This window comes from Pelecanus crispus, chromosome 18 (assembly GCF_030463565.1).
Source record: "Pelecanus crispus isolate bPelCri1 chromosome 18, bPelCri1.pri, whole genome shotgun sequence".
NCBI classification, from domain to species: domain Eukaryota; kingdom Metazoa; phylum Chordata; class Aves; order Pelecaniformes; family Pelecanidae; genus Pelecanus; species Pelecanus crispus.
In genome coordinates, this window is record NC_134660.1 from 7058234 (window position 1) to 7072464 (window position 14231).

The 14231-nt window shown below is 54.5% G+C and overlaps 1 protein-coding gene across 1 annotated transcript; it reads left to right on the top strand.

Moving 5' to 3' along the window:
- Positions 1 to 2695: 2695 nt before the first annotated feature.
- Positions 2696 to 9638, top strand: LOC142595293 (uncharacterized). The gene is made up of 6 exons (XM_075723039.1): positions 2696 to 2813; positions 6687 to 6784; positions 6971 to 7022; positions 8073 to 8170; positions 8798 to 8941; positions 9288 to 9638. Exons 1-6 carry the CDS (start codon positions 2696 to 2698, stop codon positions 9636 to 9638), a joined length of 861 nt encoding a protein of 286 aa, XP_075579154.1.
- Positions 9639 to 14231: the final 4593 nt, after the last annotated feature.

Below are 14231 nucleotides of genomic sequence, written 5' to 3' on the forward strand. Positions count from 1 at the left end.
AAAATTATAATCCATACCATATGACATCATGGTCAGCAATAGATGCTAAGAGAATGGAGCCTAACCCTAACCCTAACCCAGCCTGGTTTTGGCTGGGATAGAGTTAATTTTCTTCCTAGTAGCTGGTAGGGTGTTGGGTTTTGGATTTAGTATGAGAAAATGTTGATAGCACACTGATGTTTTAGTCATTGCTAAGTACTGCTTACACTAGTCAAGGACTTTTTCAGCTTCCCATGCTCTGCCCGCTGCACAAGAAGCTGAGAGGGGACACAGCCAAGACAGCTGACCCAAAGTGGCCAAAGGGATATTCCATACCATACGACATCATGCTCAGTCTATAAACTGGGGGTGGGGGTGGGGGGTGGGGGGTGGCTGGGGGGCAGTAGTCGCTGCTCGGGAACTGTCTGGGCATCGGTTGGCAGGTGGTGAGCAATTGCATTGTGCATCACTTATTCTGTTTACACTTATTATTACTGTTACTATTATTATTATGACTTTCCCTCCCTTTTCTGTCCTATTAAACTGTCTTTGTCTCAAGCCATGAATTTTACCTTTTTTTCTGAGTCTCTCCCCCATCCCACTGGGGAGCCAGGGAGTGAGCAAACACCTGTGTGGTGTTTAGCTGCCTGCCAGGTTAAACCACACCAGGAGGAAACCACACCAGGAGGCAACGGGGGGAAGCGGGGGGGGGGGGGGGGGGGGGGGGGGGGGGCATTCATAGTTAAGGCATTTCTCTTCCAAAGCAACCGCTAAGCATACTGTGGCCCTGTTTCCCAGGAGTGGCTGGACATGGCTTGTTGATGGGAAGTAGAGAATAAATCTTTCTACTTTGCTTTGCTTCCTCACATTTTCCTTGCTTTTCTTCATTAAACTGCCTTTATCTCAACCCACGAGTTTTTCACCTTATTTTGTCCGCCCTTTCTCCCTGAGGAGGGGGCGTGATAGAGTGTCTTGGTGGGCTCCTGGCACCCAATCAAGGTCAACTCACCCCAGTCATTTTGGCGTTCAACGTGGGGCTCGAGACAATGGCAGTTTTGCATTGAGCATGCTGTAGTTGCAGCTGTTGCTAGTTGGCAGGCCGGGGAGTGCAGGTCGGGGAGTTTGCTTGCTGCACTGCTTGTGTCTTTATTTGGCTGAGCTTGGGTATATGTTCATAGAACTAAAGGCTATGCGCTTTGCCCTGGCACTGAGGCTGTTACTGTGCTGGGGGAGCTATCTAGTTGGCTTAATGTGGGGTTTGTGGAATCTGGTGTCATGCTGGCATAAGAGGAGACAACTTTTGGGTGCGGCGACAGTGAAACATGCCCTGAGGTGGCCGGTCCCTGGGTGACAGCTGCTTGAAAACCAGCTGTTTTTAGCACGGTATGGGAGCTTGAGCTGTGCCTATTGAGCCATGATTCAGTACTATCAGAGGACTGTGGTTAAGACAGAGACCTAAAGCACCTCTGAGAATGCCGTGATTGAGCCAGGCATCCAAAGTGCATCTAAGAACATGGTAGCTGAGGCAGAGACCCAAACCACACGTGAGGACACCATTGCTGAGAGAGGGACCCAAACACCGCCTACAGTAATCGCCCCAGTAGTGAAACAGAAATAGCGGACAAGGAGGTGAACGGGTCCATCTCATCGATTAGTAAGGGAGTAAGGAGTAGGAAGAGTCTGATCGGTAAGCTGGTCCTTCAGCAAAGAAACGGGAGGAAGAGGTGAGAGAAATCACTCGAGAGACAGAAAGTACCCAGTCCCTGACCTTGAGAGATCTTTGAGACAGGTGTAAAGATCACAGGCACCAGCCAGGTGAGCATATTACTGCCTGGCAACTCTGATGCTAGGAGAGTGGCGCCAGCAGTCAGGAACTGGAAGGTAAGGAAGCCCAACAGCTGGGATCCCTCACTAGGGAGTGGGGAGTTGACAGCAGAATTGGAAAAGAGGCAATGCATTGCAGTCTCTGGAGGCGTCTCCTGTCGAGCGTGAGGGCAAGATAGCTATTCAAGGAAGATCTTGTGATTTGGCAAAGAAGTGGACTACTGCTTAGGAAGGCATCCAGCACCTGAGAGAACGAGCAGTGCTGGAAGTCGTCTACGGTGGTCTTGATGACAAAAAGGTCTCCAAAGGCCTGGAGAATGCCCTGAGTACAGGGGCCGTGTGAAAAAGCTAGTCCAAAATGCAGCAGTGTCATATACTAACAGCTTGGCACCAACGTATTGCCCAGATTTGGATACACCAACTGTGGAGAGAGCATCTTCCTGTCTCTGAAATTTTGAAGAACATCTGCCTCCCTCCTTGTCACCACAGGCCAGTACCTCAGCTGTGCAGGGTGTCCCATGGAGCCAGTCCCCTCCTGCTGTGGTCAGTGGGAAAGGGAACCCCAAGACCATGCTGTGTGGCCCTCTCTGGTTCTTCCTGCATGACCGGGGGAGGACTGAGGACATGCGATAGTGAGCCCACCTTTAAGCCGGAAGCCTGTGCACACGAACTGAGGAGGAAGACAGCTGGTAAGAAGGGGCCACGCAAGAAGGCTGTCAGTTTAGTTGCAGCTCAGTTGCCCCATCATGTGGGGCAAGAAAGGAGAAGAAGGGTTAGAGATGGGCAAAAGAACAATTCTGAGTCCTCTGGAAGGTGGATTGGCCATGAAATGAAGCAAGGTCAACGGACCTGCACAGGAGATACATTTCATGGGAGTAAAATGGCAGGGTGGATGTCGTCACATCCCTATGGATGTAATCAAGAAGATAACAACTATGTCCCCACCACCTGGCAGTCAGACATAAGAATGATTGTTGTCTGCCTCTTCTGTGGACACTGTAGCACCAAGGGTGAGGAGAATGTGTGCCCTGGGGAAGTTAGGGGTGAGTGGGGTACATGGGGAGCCTTCAGCATTCACAAAAGGAGGGTAGGGTGGGACACAGTGCAGTGGGTCCCCTTTGGGAACTACCACTTGGGGGTTTGGAGGGCATCCACGACTCCACCAGAGCCCCTGGCCATCAGGCCCGGCTTTGCTGAGCCTCTGCCTAAACGTTCTGTCTTGGCCTCGGTGCACGTGCTATGGAAGGGGCATGTGGCCACTGCAGATGGTGGTTGAGGAGCCTGGGCTGTGGAAGGCCCTGAGAGGGCAGCAGCCCTACAGGTTCCTGGCCAGGAGTGGAGAGGAAGAGAGGGGAGAGGAGGGGCAGCAATTCCTCTTGCCCTGGCTGCCACTGTGCTGGGGAAGGAGGATCAAGCAGGAAATGACCTCTGAATGGTTCACCCGCATTGACAGAAGAGCTATTCCGTCCCACATAACAACATGCTCAGCAGTAAAACTGTGGGCAGTCTTTCCAAAGCAGCCATTCTTCAGAAACTGGCTGGGCATCAGTCTGCTGGTGCTAGGTGGTGGGTGATTGCCTTTGCACCACTTGTGTTTTTCTCTTTTGTCCCTTCCCCTCTTAGACTGTCTCGATCTTGACCCAAGGGTATTTCGTTCTCTTGCTCTTCCAATTCTGCCCCCATCCCGCTGGGACAGCAGACCCAGCGAGAAGGGCCAGTGGGTGCTTAGTACCGGCTGGGGTCAACACACCACACAGATCCACAGGCAGCGCATGTCCTTCTCACCTTGTTCCTTCCCTGTCTGTGCCCAGGGTTTCCTGGGGAGATGGAGGCAGGGAGAGACTTGGGGCAGGAGGAAAGCCAGTGGGTGTGGACTCTCCGGGTTCTCTCCAAAGCAGTGTGGCAACCAGCAGCAAAGGCTGCAGAGAAGCTTGCAGCCAAGGAAGGGGAGCTGCTGAACTGCTGCAGGACACAGCTGGGCACGATGACACGTCTGCCCAAAGGCCCGATTGGCTGCTGGCTTGGCAGCAGCCAGCCATCCCTCAGCCCCTGACAAGCAGCAGCCCAAAAGCAGGGCCAAGACAGTTTGCTTCCGCAGTAACCCCTGCAAAAGAAGTGGGACTCCCAGCACTGTTCCTGGACACCAAGGACTGTGCTACGCTGCAGGAGCGTAGACAGGAGACTGATGGGAACAACAATCCCACTCTCGACTAACCTGATCTCCTTCTATGATGAGATGACCCGCTTAGAGGATGAGGGAAAGGCTGTGGATGTTGTTTACCTAGACTTCAATAAAGCCTTTGACACCTTTTCCCACAGCATTCTCCTGGAGAAACTGGCTGTTCATGGCTTGCATGGGTGTACCTTTTGCTGGGTAAAAAATTGGCTGGATGGCTGGGCCCAAAGAGTTGTGGTGAATGGAATTAAATCCAGTTGGTGGCTGGTCACAAGTGGTGTTCGCCAGGGCTCAGTAGTGGGGCCAGTTCTGTTTAATATCTTTATCAATGATCTGGAGGAGGGGATCGAGCGCACCCTCAGTAAGTTTGCAGATGACACCAAGTTGGGTGGGAGTGTCGATCTGCTGGAGGGTAGGGTGGCCCTGCAGAGGGACCTGGACAGGCTGGACCGATGGGCCGAGGCCACTTGTATGAGGTTCAACAAGGCCAAGTGCCGCGTCCTGCACTTGGGTCACAATAACCCCATGCAACGCTACAGGCTTGGGGAAGAGTGGCTGGAAAGCTGCCCGGCAGAAAAGGACCTGGGCGAGTTGGTCAATAGCCAGCTGAATATGAGCCAGCAGCGTGCCCAAAGAGGCCAAGAAGGCCAACAGCATCCTGGCTTGTATGAGGAATAGCATGGCCAGCAGGACTAGGGAAGGGATCGTCCTCCTGTACTCAGCACTGGTGAGGCCGCACCTTGCATACTGTGTCCAGTTTTGGGCCCCTCACTCCAACAAAGACATTGAGGTGCTGGAGCGTGTCCAGAGAAGGGCAAGGAAGCTGGTAAAAGGTCTGGAGCACAGGTCTTATGAGGAGCAGCTGAGGGAACTGGGGTTGTTTAGTCTGGAGAAAAGGAGGCTGAGGGGAGAACTTATCGCTTCCTACAACAACCTGAAAGGAGGTTGTAGCAAAGCGCATGCCCATCATTTTTCCCAAGCAGCAGGTGATGAGACGAGAGGAAACGGCCTTAAATTGCACCAGGGGAGGTTTAGATTGGATATTAGGGAAAATTTCTTCAGTGAAAAGGTAGTCAAGCATTGGAACAGGCTGCCCAGGGAAGTGGCTGACTCACCAGCCCTAGAGGTATTTAAGAAACGTGTAGATGTGGTGCTTAGGGATATGGTTTAGTGGGACTTGGCAGTGTTGGGTTTACAGTTGGACTCGATCTTAAAGGTCTTTTCCCACCTAAATGATTCTATGATTCTATGAGAGACCTTGACCAAGTGGAGCAAGCTCAGCAGAGGGGGGCCAGAATGGTGCGGGGGCTTGAGCACTTGGTTGGGGAGGAGAGGCTGAGGGCATGGTGCTTGCTGAGTGTGGAGTAGAGAAGGCTTTGGTGGGAGACCTCAAAGCATCTCTCAAGTAGCTATGGTCTTTGAACTACGTTGGAAAATTCTATGCAGCCACAGATAGGCAACAACATTGATAAAGCAGAGGGCTGCCCTGTGCACGACTAAGGACACTCACGCATGTCTGTGTTAACACTTACTGCAAAACAATCCCCACATCTGTGCCCCTGAGCCTCCTGGGAGAGCGTCTGCAGGGGAAAGGATGACACAAAGGCACAGGCTGGGATGCAGCAGAACTTTAATGAGTCAAAGGAGGGAAATGAGGTCACTATGAGTGGAAGGAGCAGCAGGGACAGATAAAAGCCTGCGCCCCGTGGCTGTGGCAGAGATCACGCCTGGTGTCCATCTGCCTGCCGCAGAGAGGGAGCAGGGCCGGCAGGTCCTCCCTACGCCGGCTTTGTGGGGCTCGCAGCCCGGGGCAGCACAAGAGAACAAGGAAAAATGGAGGGAAAGGAGAGGGAGGAAGAGGGGAAAGGCAGGCATGGGCCGTGCTTTCCTAGGGCGCAGGCTGGCCCCACCCTATTGCAAGGGGTGCTGGGCATGCTGAGCCCCTCGGAAAAGCAGCAAGCTGATGCTCCATCCCTGGTCCGGCACCATCTTGTGGGTCCCTGGGGGCCTTCCCCAGGGCCATCGCCAGCAGCTTTAGCAGGGGAGGCATGGTCTGCCGCGGTAGCAGCTGCCAATGCCGGAGAGGCCAAAGCCGGAGAGGCCGGAGCCCCCGGAGTTGATGGGCACTCCCGCAGAGCTGAGGATGCTGCCAACGGCAGCGGAGGTGGAGGATCCGACGGCGGTGCTCTGCGGGAAGGAGCTGAGGATGGGGCCGGGCAGGGTCACCACCACGGGGGAGGGCTGGATGACGACGGTGGAGTCCTGGCACTGCTGGACACAGGGCTCATTGCAGCTGTTGGCCAGCGGGGTCGGGCCGCAGGGCCGGCAGGGCAGGCACGGGTTGTAGCAGGACATGTCTTGTGGCTGGAGGTGCGCCTGGGGGAGAGGGCAGGAGAAGCAAAGCATGAGCGGTGCGTGAGGAGCAGCCTGTCACTCCAGCACGAGGGAGAAAAAGCATGAGCTGGAGCCGAGAGCTGGAGGTGTTGTCGGGAGGCCCAGGGCTTGTCCTTTCCTTCAGCCCAAGAGAGCCCTGCCAATAGCAACCGAGCCCAGGAAGATCCCTTCCTAGCCCATAGCTCAGGACACACCTCAGCCAAGCCCCAGCTTCTCTCCATGCCACACCTTCCACCCCTTTCCTTCTCCCATGACAAGCAGCACCATGACCCAGACTCAGACAAAACGACAGTTTTGTGTTGAGAAATCCTAGAGGAGGATGAGGAGAAGGAGGACGAGCAGGAAGAGCAGAAAGGGCTTCGGACTCACCTTGTTCCCAAGGAGATGGAGGCGAGAGGAGCGGATGAGAGAGTGAGGAGAAGGGCCCGCTTTTATACTGCTCCTGCACCGTCCCAGGCCCGCAGTCACTGCACGCGGGCAGCAATTTTCCAGCACACTCACCTCCAAAGCAAACTATCCTACCTAATGGCACAGGTGGGGATTTGGGTTTCGTCAATGCTGCCATTACGTTTCCTCATTTTTTGACATGCCCTTTAGGCCTCAGACGCTCCTTTCAAGTATCGAGATGAAAGGCTCCAATGTATCCCAGGTAGGAACACATCGGTACAGGCAGATGTGCTCCGAGTGCTGGAGGGCTCTGTGCAGGCAGCGGTATGTTTCTGGGGAACTCTGTGAGGTTGTTTTCCACCCCCATTACAGGAAGGTGCACATAGCGTCCCACCAGCATTGCCCTCACGAATGCCATGATTGCTCAACAAGCCCCGTGGAGTTGGGTCCCTCCTCACTACCAGGGGAGTGTGTTGGGGCTCGGGACAGCACCTTGTTCCTCCCATTCTCCTCACACCACCACGCACGTTGCCCGCACGCTTTGGAACCCTGACCAGCAGGAGACACTTTTGCAAAACACGCTGACCATCCTGTGAGCTCCTGAAGCTGTGGGAGTGCCAGCAAGAAGGTCATCCCAAGGGCCATGGCCGTTGGGGCTGCCTGGAGCTGTGTACTCGGGTACAGCCCAGTACCCGGACCAGTTTTCCAGGGTTATGGATGGAGCTGCCCTGGCCAGAGGGGAACTCAGCCCCACGTGGGACACAAGCCTGCAGAGCGCACGCCCTCCTGGCTTGGCCTCACGCCAAAAGGCTGACACACGGCCAATCCAAAATTAGACTGTGACTCGCCACGGCTAGGGAGAGTCTGTCCCAGGAAGCTTGCCTACTGAAGGCATTCCCTTGCCCTCCTGCGACGCGTCCCAGCTGCCTCCGTGTCTGCAGGGCAGGGAAGTGCATCACCTCCCTGATGTAGTCTGAGAGCTGTTCTTGTACCCAGGGCCCTTCTGAGCACAGCCCCTCCCTGAGCATCCGCAGGCACGTGGCACTGCACGGTCCTGACAGCCCTCGCTGGCTGGGGAGTCTGGGCAAGTTTCCTTGCCTCCGCAATGGTGCTGGGTTGTGCTCCTGGCCGAGGAGGCCTTTGGGGCATGGGAAAGAAGGCATGCTGAAGCACTAATGCCAGGAGAAGATGCAGCGCCTGAGACCCAGAGATGAGGCCCACACAGTGGGGAAGAGTTTTCTGCAACTCCCTTGGGTGCTTGGCATCTGGTCACATGTACTCTGGTCAGTCCAATCTGTTTCAATATTCCTAGGGCTGATCCTCCTCTACTGTGGGAAAGTCTTCTCTCGACTGCAAGTCCTACCAGGAAAGACCACGGCCAAGAACCCTCGGAGTACCTCCACCTTTCCTGTAACCCCTGCCCTCTTCCGTTCAGCGCTGCAGCTGTCTTTGACCAAGCCTCGTAGCTGACCGACCTGGAAGAAGACCTTCTTGTTGCCCTCCACATGCTTTGCGTGATTCAACGCCAGGTGGCCTTTGGCTTTCCTAACCCCAACCCTGCATACTCAGACAGCCTGGCAGATGTTCTCCCCAGACCAAAGGACAGCGAGAGGAAGACAGCTGAAACCATTGGCACAACCTGGCTGCCTGGAGCTGCCACAGCTAGGGACCATCGGAGCGAGCTCAGAGAGAGGGAGGAGAGAGAAGCACGTGGCACGTCCTTAAAGAGAGGGGCCTTTGGGTGCTCCGCTGCTGTGGGCAGCGCCGGGCAGAGCTGGGCCTCTTCCTGCAAAGGGAGTTGCAAACAATCGCACTTCACTGCCCCAAGTCAACTTCCCCTGCCTGCACAAGACCCCTCCACCACTTGGGGCTTGGCTTCTGCCCATGCTGACACAATTCTGACTGGGATATCCTTGGGATCTCTTACTGGCACGCGAAAGGAGCCGGCATCGCACACCAGGCATGTTCAGAAATGAGGAAGTGAAATGACGGCGTTGACGGAAACCAAAACACAACCCGTGCCATTAGGTAGGATAGTTTGCTTTGGAGGTGAGTCTGTTGGAAAATTACTGCCCGCGTGCAGTGACTGTGGGCCTGAGGCGGTGCGGGTGCAGTATAAAAGCGGGGCCTTCTCCTCACTCTCTCACCCGCTCCTCTTGCCTCCATCTCCTTGGGAACAAGGTGAGTCTGAAGCCCTTTCTTGTCTTACACCTCCTTCTCCTTCTTCTCGTCCTCCTGCACCTCCTCCGTGACTTCTCAGTGCATACCTGCCGCTCTGTCCCATCCTGGGCCTTGAGGCTGCTTGCCATGGGAGAGGGAAGGGAGCAGAAGGTGTGGCACGGAGAGAGGTTGGGGCTTGGCTGAGGCGTCTGTCTCCTGAGCTATGGGCTAGGTGGGGACCTCCCTGGCCTTGGTCGCTCTTCGTGGTGCTCATTTGGGCTGGGGGAAAGGGTCTCCTTCATTGCGGGGTAACAGGCTGCTCTTCAACTACCCCTCGTGCTTTGTTGTCCCCTGCCCTCTCCCACAGGTGCACCTCCAGCCACAAGACATGTCCTGCTACAACCCGTGCCTGCCATGCCCTCCATGCGGGCCCTGCGGCCCGACCCCGCTGGCCAACAGCTGCAATGAGCCCTGTGTCCGGCAGTGCCAGGACTCCACCGTCGTCATCCAGCCCTCCCCCGTGGTGGTGACCCTGCCCGGCCCCATCCTCACCTCCTTCCCGCAGAGCACCGCCGTCGGATCCTCCACCTCCGCTGCCGTTGGCAGCATCCTCAGCTCTGCGGGAGTGCCCATCAACTCCGGGGGCTCCGGCCTCTCCGTCTTTGGCCTCTCCGGCATTGGCAGCTGCTACCGCGGCAGACCATGCCTCCCCTGCTAAAGCTGCTGCCTGCTCTGAGGCCTCACCTTGTTTCCCTCTTTTGACTCATTAAAGTTCTGCTGCATCCCAGCTTCCGCTTCTGTCTCATCCTTTCCCCTGACCTTGCTTACCTAAGATGCTTAGGGAAAGAGATGTTGCTTGGGTCTGTTTCTGGGAAGGGGTTGGTGGGGATGGTTTTGCACTGATTGTCACCACAGGCTTGCGCTGAGTATGCTAATTCGTGCATGGAGTGATCCTCTAGTTTGTAAATTTGCCTGCCCTTTTGGGTCGGGATAGAATTAGCCGACATAGTTCAGTGACTACCATCCACTTTGATGTGCACTCCTTTTCTTTTTCCTCAGGAAGCTCAACACTGTGATGCATGTCGTCAGGAGGGAATGTGGTATTGACAAGACATCGGCACTAGCTTCCCAAGAGAGGCCAGGAAACCCATCCTAACCATAGCATTCTCAAAGGGAGGAACACAGTGCAGTGGGCTGCCTTGTCATAGAACCATATTATCTTACAGCCACAGAATGGATTGGATTGGAAGAGACCTTTAAAGGTCCTCTAGTCCGACTCTCCTGCCACGGGCAGGGGTATCTGTTGCTACACCACGTTTCTCAAAGTTCCGTCAAACCTGACCTTGAACGTTTCCAAGATGGGGCATCCTATCGCTCTCTGGGCAACCTTTTCCAGTGTCTCACCACATTCATCGCAATACATTTCTTCCTTATGTCCAACCTGCATCTACCCTATTTTACCCAGTTTAATACTGTTGCTCCTTGTCCTATCACTACAGGCCTTGATAACAAGTCTCTCTCCGACTTCCTTATAAGTCCCCTTTATATATTGGAAGGCTGCAATAAGGTCTCCCCAGAGCCTTCTCTTCTCCGGGCTGAAAAACCCCCACTCCCTCAGCCCTTCTTCATAGGAGGGGTGATGCATCCCTCGGATCATTTTTGTAGGCCTTCTCTGGAACTGACCTAAGAGGGCCATTTCTCCTTTGTACTGGGGACCCCAGACACGATGCAGTGCTCCAGGTGGGCTCTAACAAGAGCAAACTAGGGGCAGAGAATCACCTCCCTCAGCCTGCTGGCCACGCTTCTTGTGATGCAGCCCAGGGTACAATTGGCTTTCTCGCCTGCAAGCGCACATTGCTGGCTCATGTCCAATTTTTCAACCACCAGTATCTCCAAGTCCTTCTCTGCAGGGCTGCTCTCAACCATTTATCCTCCAGTCCGCATTGATATTGAAGATTGCCCCAACGCAGGTGCAGGACCTTGCCCTTGGCCTTGTTGAAGTTCCTGATGTTCACCTAGGACCAGTCCTGAAGCCTGTCCAGATCCCTCTGGACAGCATCCCTCGCCTCAAGCGTATCAGTTATACCCCGCAGCCTGGCATCATGCACAGACTTGCTGAGGGCGCACTCAATCCCACTGTCTCTGTCACTGATGAAGACATGAAACAGTATTGGTCCCAGTATGGACCCCGCCACTGGTCACGGGTTTCCCCTTGGACTTTGAGCCGTTGACTGTAAGTCTTTGGATGCAGCCAAAGTGCCTTTGGGGCTCTGTCCCTTGCAGGTGAGGAAGGCATCCATGGCACCACCAGAGCCCCTGGCCATCAGGCCCAGCTTTGCTGAGCCCCTGCCCAGACGTGCCCTCTTGGCCTCGGTGCACATGCTGCGAAATGGGCGTGTGGCCACTGCTGATGGTGGTTGAGGAGCCTGGGCTGTGGAAGGCCCTGGGAGGGCAGCAGCCCCACCAGGTCCTGGGAAGTGGCCAGGAGGGGGCAAGAAGGGAGGAGAGAGGCGGAGCGGCAGTTCCTCTTGCCCTGGCCACCACTGTGCTGGAGGAGGAGACTCGAGCAGAAAATAGACCCAGAGGACAACAGGAGAGGGAATGGGGGAATCGGGCTGCACTGGCTCTGGCTGGGATGGAGATAATTTTCTTCATGGCAGTCCATACGGTGCTGTGCTTCAAACGTGTTCAGATAACAGAGCAAAGCTTTAGCTGTTGCTGCACGGTGCTTGCTCACCATCAAGGCCGCCCCTCTTTCTCACTCTGCATCTCCCCACAGTGGAGGCTAGGGGTGGGCAAGCACCTGGGAGGGGACACAGCCAGGACGGTTGACCTGACATCATGCTCAGCAATAAAACTGTGGGCAGTCCTTCCAAAGTAGCCATTCTTCAGAGACTGGCTGGGCATCGGTCTGCTGCTGCGAGGTGGTTTTGTCCTCTTGGATTTTTCTCTTTTTTCCCTTCCCTTCCCTTCCCTTCCCTTCCCTTCCCTTCCCTTCCCTTCCCTTCCCTTCCCTTCCCTTCCCTTCCCTTCCCTTCCCTTCCCTTCCCTTCCCTTCCCTTCCCTTCCCTTCCCTTCCCTTCCCTTCCCTTCCCTTCCCTTCCCTTCCCTTCCCTTCCCTTCCCTTCCCTTCCCTTCCCTTCCCTTCCCTTCCCTTCCCTTCCCTTCCCTTCCCTTCCCTTCCCTTTAGACTGGCCTGATCGTGACCCAAGCGTATTTTGCCCTCTTGCTCTTCTAGTTCTCCCCCCATCCCTCTGGGACAGCAGATCAAGAGAACAGCTGGTAGGTGCTTAGTGCTGGTCAACACACAACACAGGCCCGCAGGCAGTGCATATCCTCCTTCCCTGTCTGTGCCCAGGGCTTGCTGGAAAAGTTTCTGGGGAGAGGGAGGCAGGGAGAGACTCAGGGCAGGAAGAGGGGCAGCGGGTGTGGCCCGAGTGTCTCCAAGGACTGTCCAGGAGCCCTCCAAAGCAGTGCGGTGACCAGCAGCAAAGGCTGCAGAGAGACTTGCAGACAATGAAGGAGAGCTGCCGAACTGCTGCAGGACATGGCTGGGCAAGATGACACATGTCCACCCAGAGCCCCAGATGACAGCTGGCTTTGTAGCAACCAGCCCTGTCTCGCCACGCATGCTTCCGCCCCTGGCAGGCAGCTGCCCAAAAGCACGGCCAAGGGAAAGGTGCTTTTGCAGTAACCCCTTCAAAACAGGTGAGACTCCCAGCACTGCTCCTGGACACCGAGGACCGGCATCATCCTGGGCTACATGAGCCGGCGCATAGCCAGGAGATCAATGGGAGCAACGATCCCGCTTTCTCAGCACTTGCCTGACAGCATCTAAAATAATGGGTTGCGTTTTGGGCTCTAATGTAAGAAAGACCTCGACTGAGTGGAGCGAGTTGAGCAGAGGGTGGCCAGGACGGTGAGGGGGCTTGAGCACTTGGTTGGTGAGGGGAGGCTGAGGTAGCAGAGAGCTTGCTGAGCATGGAGAAGAGAAGGCGTGGTAGGAGACCTAAAATCTCTGGAGTAGCTATTGTCATTCATCTGTGCTGGGTAATTCTATCCAGTCCCAGATAGGTAGCTGTCCTGTTTTCAGCTGGGATAGAGTTAATTTTCTTCCTAGTAGCAGGCACAGTGCTGTGTTTTGGATTTAGTAGGAGAAGAATGTTGATAACACGCTGATGCTTTTAGTTGTTGCTGAGTACTGCTTATGCCAGTCCAAGGACTTTTCAGCTTCCCAAGCTCTGCCAGGTGCACAAGAAGCTGGGAGGGGGCACAGCCAGAATAGTTGATCCAAACTGCCCCAAGGGCTATTCCATACCATATGGCGTCATGCTCAGTATAGAAACTGGGGGGGGGGGGTTGGCCGGGGAGCAGCGATCGCTGCTCGGGAACTGTCTGGGTAGTGGTCGGCGGGTGGTGAGCAATTGCATTGCGCATCACTTGCTTTGTATATTATTATTACTATTATTATTATATTGTTATTATTATTATTTTACTTTATTTTATTTCAATTATAAACTGTTCTTATCTCAACCCAGGAGTGTTTCTCACTCTTACTCCTCCGATTCTCTCCCCCATCCCATCGGGGGTAGGGGGAGTGAGTAAGCGGCTGCGTGGTGCTGAGTTGCTGGCTGGGGCTAAAACCACGACAGTAGCAAAGTTTAGAAAGCAGAGGGTCACAAAATGCATGATTAAGGATACTCAGAACAATCCTGTGTTAACAAAAGCAACAAAAGCGACATGGCACCCCAGAAAGTATGGAGTCAGACAATGGGACTCATTTCCGAAACAACCTCATAGACACCTGGACCAAAGAGCACGGCATCGAGTGGGTATATCACATCCCTTACCATGCACCAGCCTCTGGGAAAATCAAACGATACAATGGACTGTTAGAGACCACCCTGAGAGCAATGGGTGGTGAGACATTCAAACATTGGGATACACATTTAGCAAAAGCTGCCTGGTTATTCAACACCAGGGGATCTGCCAATCGAGCTGGCCCTGCCCAATCAAAACTTCTACGTACTGTAGAAGGAGATAAAGTCCCTGTAGTGCACATAAAAAATATGCTGGGGAAGACAGTCTGGGTTACTTCCCCCTCGGGCAAAGGCAAACCCATTCATGGGATTGCTTTTGCTCAAGGGCCTGGGTGCATTTGGTGGGTGATGCGAAAGGATGGGGAAGCCCAATGTGTACCTCAAGGGAATTTGATTTTGGGTGAAAATAGTCAATGAACTGAATTGTATGATGTTAATTGCTCTATAATACTGCATGTTATGTCTTAGCTGTATGTTATCTCTTAACTGTA